Source organism: Patella vulgata, chromosome 1 (genome assembly GCF_932274485.2).
Source record: "Patella vulgata chromosome 1, xgPatVulg1.2, whole genome shotgun sequence".
Lineage (NCBI taxonomy): Eukaryota > Metazoa > Mollusca > Gastropoda > Patellidae > Patella > Patella vulgata.
The window spans coordinates 4256979-4268710 of NC_065879.2; the positions used below are offsets into that span (position 1 = coordinate 4256979).

At 34.8% G+C, this 11732-nt stretch overlaps 1 protein-coding gene across 1 annotated transcript in view; it reads left to right on the plus strand.

The window, feature by feature from the left end:
- Nucleotides 1-8168, plus strand: part of LOC126808501 (neuronal calcium sensor 1) — a 32474-nt gene extending 24306 nt beyond the window's left edge. Inside the window, exons 4-7 of the mRNA XM_050533262.2 lie at nucleotides 801-890; nucleotides 2109-2187; nucleotides 3420-3586; nucleotides 5341-8168. Of these exons, the coding sequence (XP_050389219.1) occupies nucleotides 801-890; nucleotides 2109-2187; nucleotides 3420-3586; nucleotides 5341-5439 (435 nt within the window). The 3' untranslated portion in view covers nucleotides 5440-8168. The remainder of the gene's footprint in view (nucleotides 1-800; nucleotides 891-2108; nucleotides 2188-3419; nucleotides 3587-5340) is intronic.
- Nucleotides 8169-11732: the final 3564 nt, after the last annotated feature.

An 11732-nucleotide genomic window follows, 5' to 3' on the forward strand; every position in this document is an offset into this window, starting at 1 on the left:
ACATAAACGAAGGATGACAGGCTACCCGTCCAGTTAATACAACGGACAATCTCATCTCGGTCCACAAAAGAGAGATAAATACTAGTCGCCTCCTACTTCCGATTTACAAGGCATAGTCCAAACCTTGACTCTCATATAAATAAACCATTTGGTACTAATTCGTACCTAAATATATTAAACCCCTTGGGCGCCATGTTGAATTACCGTTACACTGTATTTAACGTTTTAAAAACCTAACTACTTTATGGAATCTATGATAAATCTAAACTTGGGCACTCGAACCATTTTTATTTTGTTTTATAAGTTTGAATGGTAAATTGAAAAAAGCCACTGCCTTGGTAAATCAATCTGAGTATAATATCTCAACACTTCATCACGATTTCATTTCAGTACAATGTGTCAATTAATCATCTTAAAGGTCACCGGAAAAACTTCATAAATTATTTAAATAATGCAAGTAATTATGTCAACATATCCTTTCCATGAGTATAACCTGATCCCGAATGTCAGTGTCGTTCTCTGTGAGTAAGCGTAACCTTCCACCAATAGTCATGTTAGTCTTTCTGCTCATAGAAACATGAGACTAGGATATGAGCAGATGGACTAAAATGACGTCACGGTTTGTTTATTGGCGGAAAGTCACAAATACTCATGAAAAATGGCGGAAATCTACCTGTTGAAATTTACCTGTGGCAGGTAACATTGATATAATTCCTTACATTATTTAAAAAAATTATAAAGCTTTTCCGGTGACCTTTAACTTTTTAATATGTAATCCTCATCTGGTTTTTTTCCTTCAGGAATTCCAAAATATATATCAACAATTTTTTCCACATGGCAATCCGAGTAAATTTGCTGGATTTGTTTTTAATGTGTTCGACTATAACAAGGTAAGTTTTCTACTGATAAGACCTTTATTATTTGAAAATGGCAGTTCTTAAAGATTCTGTGATGAGACGAGAGACCACCTTGAAGAAATAAAAAACAGCGTAGGCAGAAATGGAGTCTAAATAATGTCAAATCAAGAAAAAATAAAAATTGGTTTCAGATATATGTTTCTGAGATAACATTTCAAGTAGGCTAATGTGTTTTGTGAACTTGAGATATCAAACATTTATAACTGAGTTTATCTTGTTCAATATTATTTAGTGATTTGCTAGAACAAGTGTTTTTATATATATGCCAGATATTTAGATGTTGTATTCTTGGAGTTGATTTAAAGATAATAATATATGCATGTTTTAAGGAGATTATAGTTTTATGTGGGTAGTGATAAACACAAGACTTCTGTGTATTAGTATGAAAATCAGCCGCCCACACAGAACTGGTCGCGAGAAAAATGAATTAGTTGAGCTGAGCATAAAATATAAATGGTGGATGGAGGCAAAAATCTAAAAGTTTTGAGTTTAGCTTTAAAATTTCTTTTGGAAATTATTTTGATTAATCACGATGTTGAATAATATGTTTCTTCCAAATTTCCCTTTGCAAATACCGCCCCCCCCCCCACTCTCCACCACCCCCTGGCATGTCTTAGTATCGTGTAAACTGAATTATCGTGTTTAAAATTAAATGAAACATTTACCAGGTTTTTGAAATTAATTTGAATATATATGTTAACAGCTATTTAGTTCTAAATATAAAGAATGTGGGTAAATCTTATAAAGGGAACATCCGCACAATTTCAGTGGTGCAGGACGGAGGGCCTGACAAGGACAGTTGTCTAGTCATTCAGATGGGATGAAAAACCAAGGTCCCGTACATTCATTGGAATGCACATAAAAGATCCCTTGGCATTTGGAATTCGATATAAGAGTAGGCCATAGTGCCGCTGCCTGGGCAAAAATTTCCCTCATAGCACACTGAATGGCGTATGTCTGTCTCTATTAGCCCAGTTGGAGCAGAACAGTAGGACGTTAAACACCATTTCATTACATTTAATTTAATGACTTCCAGTTAGAAGAAAGGCTCTGTGTCTATCAATGGTTTTATTATGTATAGTTGAATAAGTTTGAAATTATGGCATAAATATAACAGGTTTTTGTGATAATTTTACAAACATGTCAGATATACTTTAAACACCATAAAATATAAATGTTTATTTATTTCAGGATGGTTTGATAACATTTACAGAATTTATACGTGCATTATCTATCACATCTCGTGGTAGTCTAGATGAGAAATTAGACTGTAAGTACAACTATAGTGTTGTATAGTATATTAACAAATACCTCCTCTTATACAAGGGGGGAGGGGAGGGGGGGATGGCACGTGTGCGGGGATGGCTGAATGGTTAGCGCATGTGCGCTGTATCATAAAGTCTGTCATTGAGTCAACTGGCGTTATTTTGATTCCTGGGTTGTATGTGACAAGGAATAGGGTCATCTGTCCAACCTCGTGGGTTTTCTCCGGGTCCTCCGGTTTCCTCACACTGCTAAAGACCCCCACGAGCAAGTGAATTATTGAAATAAAATATTCAACCATGTGTTAGTCCCAAAATGACCTAGTTTGTGTCGAGTGGACCTTAAACCCCATCTCTCTCTCTCTCTCTCTCTCTCTCTCTCTCTCTCTCTGGTAAGAATACAACAATAGATTAGATCAAATTTGATATTTATGATATGATATATTCGTTACAGCAGATTTCATTCAGCTGTGACAATAGTCGTATCTTATATCGATTTTATAGTTATTCAACCAATAACAACTTAACACATTATTTTACATGTTATTTTACATCTCTCTCTCTCTCTCTCATATATATATAAATCCTATATTACTAATGTATGGACTATTCTCTTTGGTTCTAAATTATAACACAAAGAAATATTAAACAAAAATTAACGAATATATGGCGTGTTTGCTATGTGATTTTGCTTTAGAATATACCAACATCTTTAACTTGCTTTTTAGGGGGGTTGGATGGTCGAATGTTAGCATGTGCATGCTGTATCATAAGGTCTGTCATTGAGTCAACTGCCGTGGTTTCGATTTCCCGGATGAACATGACAAGGAGTAGGGTCACTTGTTCAACCTCATGGGTTTTCTCCGGGTCCTCCAGTTTCCTCCTACTGCTAATTTAAAGACCCCTACGTGCAAGCGAATTATTGAAATAAAAATTTCAACCATGTGTTAGTCCCAAAATGTCCTAGTTTGTGTCGAGTGGACCTGGAGAAAATCCATGAGGTTTGACAGGCGACCCTATTCCTTGTCACGTACAACCAGAGAATCGAAAACACGCCAGTTGACTCAATGACAGACCTTATGATACAACGCCCACATGCTAACCATCCGGCCATCCAACACCCCTATATCTCTAAGAGGCTTACAATGATTCACCCAGGTCACCTTATTTTGTTTTATTATTAAATCCCTCCCAGTTCTTAAAATCAGACATTTGATGATGTTATTGTTTTATATTTCAGGGGCGTTCACTCTATATGATTTAGATAATGATGGTTATATTACTAAAGATGAAATGATAGATATAGTAGATGCTATTTATTCTATGGTAGGTAATCTATTAGATCTACCAAAAGATGAAGATACGCCAGAAAAACGGGTGAACAAAATATTCGACCAAATGGACTTGGTAAGTTCTCAATGCATATATACTAACCATATTTTATATCGAGCCTTTTCTCACTGTTGTGCGATGCGTTACGATAGGATTGTCCCTATTGAGTCCACGATCTGCTACGTTAGTGGTTCTCAACCTCTTTTTGCCAATGGCACACCTTAGAACACATGCAAAAATAGCGGCACACCTGGCTAAATATATATGAAAAAATATTTGAATTTTGCAAAATAAAAACATACAACCATAGACACAGACTAGTCATAGAAACATAGAATGACTCAAACTAAATAAAGAATACACAGCTATGAACTTATCAGTAGACACCAGTGAATACTCAATTGGGATCATGTGGTTTTTCGCATTTTCTTAGTTTGCCGTTCAAAATTTCGCGACACTTATGAAGATCTTGCGTCACACTAGTTGAGAATCACTGTGCTACGTGCAGATATGTTCAGATACATTTGGATACAGTCAATATGTTTGCCACAACTGACCTCAATTACACGATTACTCCAAGACTGAAACCTCGATTTGAATTGTAGCACGAATCGTGATAGTTGGAACCTAGCATTAGAGATGGTCATCCTGGAGTGGACTAATAGAACTAGGCTTACAATCTGAAAACTGCATTTCTCTTTGTTACTGTGATCGTAATTTGTACCCTAAATATCATTTTGCTTGGGTTATTATAATGTGATATCCATTCTTAATGATTTAATCCTGGAAGATCTTGAATGAGAGAGAGAGAAATGGGGTTTAACATCCACTTGACACAAACTAGGTCATTTCGGGGCTTACATATGGTTCATTTTGATTTTCATAATTCGCTTGCGCGTAGGGATCTTTAGCAGTGGGAGGAAACCGCAGGACCCGGAGAAAACCCACGAGGTTGGACAGGCGACCCTACTCCTTGTCACGTACAACCGGGGAATCGAAGCCAGATCTTGAATGAGACAATAAGTCAGAATTTCATGTTTTAATGATTTTGCGATCTTCAGGATCAGAAGATAGTTACTTGTATAATAATGTTGAATCCAAGATGATTATCTCTCTCAGGATGAGAAGATGTTGATATCAGGAGATCTAGTGATTTTTGTGTTTCAATCTGGAGATCAATATGTCTCGATCTTGAGATAAACTTCTTGAAAATGCCAATCTGATTAGAACACAGATGCTATTTCGTTTTGTTTTTTATCGTTCGAAATTTCGTTTTACTTGTCTTCACAACACTAGAAGAGTTGTTATATAACAGGCGTTCTGATTGATGTGAGGGAATCAGAAATTTTGAACTATAAAAACGAAGCGAAATAGGATCTCTGTTGGGGATCACGTGGCTAAGTGGGTAATACGCTAGCTCGCTAGCCTGGAGGTCGGGTGTTCGATCCCTGCATTGGCCGAGAAAGTTCATCCAGATTTTCCGGCGTGGTTCTCCCTTGTCAGTGATGCAGGACGGAGGGGCTGACAAGGAAAGCTGTCTAGTCGTTCGGATGGGACGAAAAACCGAGGTCCCGTGTACACATTGGCGTGCACGTAAAAGATCCCTTGGCAGTTGGAATTCGATATAAGAGTAGGCCGTACGTAGTGCCGCTGTTCGGGCAAAATTTCCCTCATAGCACACTGTATGGCGTATGCCCGTCTTCATTAGCCCAGGTTAAGAGCAGAACAGTAGGACGTTAAACTCCATTTCATTTCATTTCAGGATCTGTGTTTTAATCAGATTATAGCTACGATATAAATGTACAATATAAATGTTATCTCTTTTATAGAATCATGATGGTAAACTGAGTAAAGAAGAATTTCGTGAAGGTTCAAAGTGTGATCCATGGATTGTTCAAGCTTTATCAATGGAACTTCCTCATAGATGATGGTCTGAACTTCACGATTCTTATAATATACATCAATACCTGTATTTTTACATCATCGTATAACCTCCTACACCCGATCTTCCTAACAAATTATTGTATAAATTCAATTTGTTTATGTTAAATGCCTTTTAAAAATATATATATGTGGGACCATTGTAGTCTGTTTAACAGAAATAAAACATTTTTATATGCCCACATTGAAAGGTGGTCGTGTATTGTCTTCGCCCCCGTCTGTCCGGCGGTCCAACGTCCACAATTGCTTGTGGATGCTCTAGAGGCTAAAGTTAATATAAGATTGACTTTAAATTTATACACAGTGTTTAAGGTCATGAGATGAAGTAGCCTATTGATTTTCAACGATTTTTGATAATTACTGCCAGAGTTGTGGCCCTTGATCACTTCAAAAAATCTTGTAGACGCTCTAGAGGCTAAAGATAATATCCGATTGACTTTAAATTTATAAAAAGTGTTTAAGGTCAGGAGACGAACAAATATATTCATTTTCAATGAATTTTGATAACTTGAACAGCTAAATCCATGACATTAAATGTTTCGTATACTAAACGTTAGTATGGGGCCGAACTTTATAAAAAACTAAACAAATTCTAATGATTTTCTGATAATTTCTTAATGAGTTGTTACTCTTAATCAGATTTTATTGTATTATAAATGTTTCATTACCGACAAAAGTAAAAATATGCGATAACTCTTGTTGACTGCCCTGACGATTTTGCTGCTGTGGGCGTATGTTTCGTTGCCTGACAACCTATCTTTACTTATATATATGGGACCATTGTAGCGTCTATAACATAAAAAAAAAACATTTTTTCTAATATATCAGCTCATGTTAAAGACGATACATTTGTGGCTTACAATCCAAGATTTTAGTGCTTCAGATTAAAATTGCTTAATTATAAAAGACTGGTGCAACTAAATCAAAATTTCTGGATTATGCGCTTACTCATTGACTGTATGTTGATGTATATATTGTTGTCGTCTCTGCTTATGGTCAATTTCTTGTGAACAATCTACAGGTTAGAGATCTTGACTGGCTGGGATTGTTCATGTGGTTTAAAGGGACTATCCCGATTTGAAACAGACTCTCAGAAATTTAAGCGCCAAAATATAGAGGAATGGTGTATTTACCTTGTCTAAAGATATCAGCTCAAAATATTGAGTCGTTTGGACGTGAACGTCAAAACCTCTTATCTGGACACGTAAACCTCTTTAAGATTTCGGGTCCATTTTTTTCGTTGGGTGACCTGATAATCTATTGCCGTTCCTTTAGAGGTCTATACAGTGCATGGTCCATGTGCTGTACCTGATAACGAAAGGTAAATTTCACCTACACATTATTTTTATAAAATAAAAGTCTGGTTTTATCTAGACACCGTATAATACAGCTTGGGACACCCAGCTTGGAGACTGATGGGTTTAAGTAGTTTGAAAACGTATCATGTATATTGCTTGGCCCTAAGGTAGAGGATATTAAGGGCTTTAACACAAAATTAAGAAGTGTTATTCTCCAAAATTTAATTGAGATTGGCCCTTTAAGGAAGCACCATATTGAAATTCTGAATTTTTCAATTGCAAATCACAAGGCTATTTCCGTTTATGTTCAAACATAAATTTCCAATGCATTTTGCAGAATTATCCTTGCATGAAGAACCACTGAATTTCAAAATTTATGGATGTTAAATTTCTAAAAGAGTTGTCTTTCATTTTATTTTTATATTTTTAAAGCTTGGGACAACCGGTCGTTATTTTATATTCATGATGTCTGTTTATCAATCTATAATTTATATCGTATATCATGCCAATTATTTTAAATAAAAACTTTTCTGCTGATAGAGTATTAGTGGGAAAATTGTATTGGTCTAGGAACGTACCAGTACCAGTAGTAGTTTCTCGGCCCCAAAAATTAATGTTCAACTGCAAGACAACTTCATCACCTTTCTTGAACTTTCCACAAGAAATCTGCAATCCTTTATCGATACCTTATTACTGATACGGCACTCTTATAATTTATCATCATTCTATGTACAAGCACCTGTATTAATTACCAATTCAATTTCACTTCTGTTCCTACTTATAAAACTAAAGTCTTATTTTTTTTTACAAATTTATGTGCAATTTTAACATGTTTTTAATTATGTGCAATTTTAACATGTTTTTAATTATGTGCAATGTTATTTGAATAACAATTTAAACATGGTTTTAATTATGTGCAATGTTATTTGAATAACAATTTTAACATGTTTTTAGCAACGTGCAATTTTATTTGAATAACAATTTTAACATGTAACGTGCAATGTTATTTGAATAACAATTTTAACATGGTTTTAATTAAGTGCAATGTTATTTGAATAACAATTTTAACATGTTTTTAATTGGGTGTAATGTTATTTGAATAACAATTTTAACCTGTTTTAGCAACGTGCAATGTTATTTAAATAACAATTTTTAACATGTTTTTGATTTTATATTTTTTATTAAGCATGCGCTTTGTTATTCTGTTATAGTAAAATCTGATTAAAACACAGGTCCTATTTCGTTTCAATTTTTATAGTTCAAAATTTCGTTTTACTTGTCTTTACTACACTAGGATCTGGAAGAGTTGTTATATAAAGTGTGTTCTGGATGATGTGAGGGATTAGCCAATGAAACGGTCTGTTACGGCGAGTTCTTGGCATGTGATGTACAGAACTGTGGGTATTCTACTAGAAACATCAATGATCTTTTAGAGGCATTTAGTAACTGGATAGAGCAATAAACTATAACACATACTTATGGAAGAACGTTGAGAGAATACTCTTTGAAACGTCGCCCAAATAAATCAGTAATTGTTCTTCCATAAGTATGTGTTATAGTTTATAGAAACATCAATGTTGATTGGTTAATCAATGTCTGATGTCATAGGGTCAAAGCCGCTTGTATGACCCCTGCCGTGACCTCCCACTACAACCGGTCAGATCTTTATATAGTAGAGGCCATCAAAAGTATGAAAAACGAAACGAAATATAGATCTGTATTTGAATTAGATTGATATTATCATGTACAATAGTGTCTTGCTCTATAATATGTTTTCATAAAGTTTACCTGAGCACTTTTATGTGGCAGTTGTGTGCTATAGAACTGTGTAATAATAATAATAATAATAATGGAGAGGTTTCACAACTTAACAGTAACATTTACAATTATATTTAGATAAATGTAAGTGGAAACTGTACATTATGACTTTTTGCTAAATTTACACTTAGAGTTACACTTAGTAGGTGGTAACACAAACTTGGTCCACGATCTTGATAGGCCTTCATCACGGATAGATTGTTAAAGATGAGATTAGTAAAGCACGGACATGTTTTGTCTCGGCCTCTACCTATTTTGCCTACACAAAGGAGAATGTCTTCTCTGTGTATTCAGTTCGTGAAAACCACGATTCAGAGACAAAGTATGGACTGAATTATAGAAATTAAACAAGGTTTAGCTATATAAGTGTTGTGAACTTGCAGTTATGGAGGCTACTATCCGTTAGGCACACTTTTATGATGTGGGCTTCACATCACACGTCACAAAAACTGATGACGTTTTACTGTCTAAATGTAAAGTTGCGAAACGTCTCAAATATTTTTAAACCATTTTAAGAAATATTTTTATCATAATTAAAGATACATTATGTTAGATTTAGATAAAGAGCTGACTATTCTTGCTATAATAGCTCAAAAATAGATAATGTAAAATGAAAATACTGAAAATTTCATTTAAATTACTTCATTTTGAGATTCTGAGCCAAGTTATCACTGTTTGTTGTTTTGACAAGATGTGTGCATTGTGGTAACCAGGGCACTGGTATATTCCAGTCTTAGCCTCACTTTCCCATTTTCAAATTAAACTTTTAAATTGTGAACCGTTCTAATCTAGTTAAAATCTCGAGTTGATTATGGTCTTGTTTTGTTAATAAATGTATTAATAATTTATATAACATTTAAGGCCTTAAGAAAGACTCACAATAGGCAGATTTACCTCTTGCATAATGTATGTTTAAGCGATTTTATATTTTTAGTATCCCAAAAATTGTAGATTAACGAGTTATAGATATTAATTGACTACTTTCCCCTGCAGCAACTTGTGTTTTTCTGTCAGGGACATGATGGTTGTAGGAGGAGGAACACACTATCTGTTGACGTGGTTGTGGAGGGCATTGCTCAAGCCCTATTTAATTTGTAAATTTATTAGAAATGTGAATACACTTGATGTGAGTCACGATTGTTTTAAACTGCTGTGTTTTAAACTGCTTAATTCACTGACATTATTATTATTTAAGGGACCACAATAATTTATATGAAATAAATTGTTCACAAAATGAACTCAATGTTTGCTTTACTGTATTGTTTTGTTCGTATTTTCAAGCCATTTCACAATTTGTAAACGATTTACACTATATTATACGAGTTAGTGTAGCTACTTAGCTGGGACTAGGACAACTTATCTGTAGAAACTGACATAAATATCGTCCCTTTACCATCAAACAATTTCCAGTCAATTCAATATTTTTATTTTTTTTCCCTTTTATTTTGTTTCTTATATTTTCATTATCTGTGGTAATCAGTGCTTTGCATCTCTTGTTTTTGAGAGGATAGTAATATTTTAATCTCTTGAATTTTTTTTTTTCATTTTATTTATTTATTTATATAAAATGTATATTTTCATGTTTGATTAGAAGACAAATTTATATTTTAGTATGCCTTTCACCACAATAGTTATTAATTCTAATGCCTGTTGTAGCCTTTCTTATATTTTTATTGATAAAAATGCACCTGGTGTGTTAATTAACATGATACCGGTACTAATAATGATTCTTTTATAATTAATATACAATGTACATATAAAAAAAAAAACAACTTTCAAAATCTATATTGTGAAAAAAAACCTGTAGTTTTCTGTCAAAACAAAGAAATTAACAATAATTGTTACTGAAAAATATATGAGCACTTTAGGGACCGTTGCAGAATTTCAATATTTACGTCAAAACGAATAACCCGCCGATAGACCTCGACTCACCACCAACCCACCCACCGACCGAGGGAGCAATAAAATATTGATACCGAGTTTAAGACCAAATAACCAACATTTAATTTAACTTATCACCACACCTAAGATCGTAGCATTTATGGCAAAGCGGGCCAGAATGCGCACGCTCGCCATTCTTTCTTTTCTTAAACCCAGTGTCTCTCCTTTGGATGAAATATACCTTGGGTGCTTCCTAGCAAAGACACCATGTCTTATCCAAATAAACTGGATCAAGCCTATTTTGTGGCTTCCTCTAGTAAGTTTGTTAGGAAAAACTTGTCTACGATATCACCCTTGGTGGAAGTGGACGTAAAACCTTGAGAAGAAGAAATTTAATTAATCATTTCTATCTGTGGTTTTGTTACCCTCCCCCCCACTTATTTAGTTCCGCAGGTTATTTTGAAATGGTCCCTTACCTATGTAGAACATTTAACTAAATATAATTTATCATTATATATCTGTGGTTTTGTTACAACCCCCCCCCCTCCCCCACACACACACACACCCACACACTTATTTAGTTCTGCAGGTTATTTTGAAATGGTCCCTTACCTATGTAGAACATTTAACTTAATATTATCTCCCTTTAGTGAACTGAACAGCATTTTAAATTATCATACAAATGTTCAAAATGAAGTACATATTGCTGCTATTAAGTATATCATGTATTTAGCATATTTGTCCCCCGCCTTTCGAAGAAAGCAGGGGACTATTAAAATGGGTCTGTCTGTCTGTCTGTCCGTCCGTCCGTCCGTCCGTCACACTTTTTGGGACACAATAACTCTCTTCCTAATTGAGCTAGAATGTTCAAACTTGGTGTATGTGTTTATTAGGTCAATGCCTTGATGGAGTTCGAAGCTGAGCATTTTCCGCTTAGGGTAAGCAGAGATAAGCAATTTGATTGGTTGATGCTTTGGGACACGATAACTCTCTTCCTAATTGGGCTAGAATGATCAAACTTGGTGTAGGTGTTGATTAGGTCAATGCCTTGATGGAGTTCGAAGATGAGCATTTTCCGCTTAGGGTAAGCAGAGATAAGCAATTTGATTGGTTGATACTTTGGGACACGATAACTTTTAATTGAGCTAGAATGTTCAAACTTGGTGTATGTGTTTATTAGGTCAATGCCTTGATGGAGTTCGAAGATGAGCATTTTCCGCTTAGGGTAAGCAGAGATAAGCAATTTGATTGGTTGATACTTTGGGGCACGATAACTCTCTTCC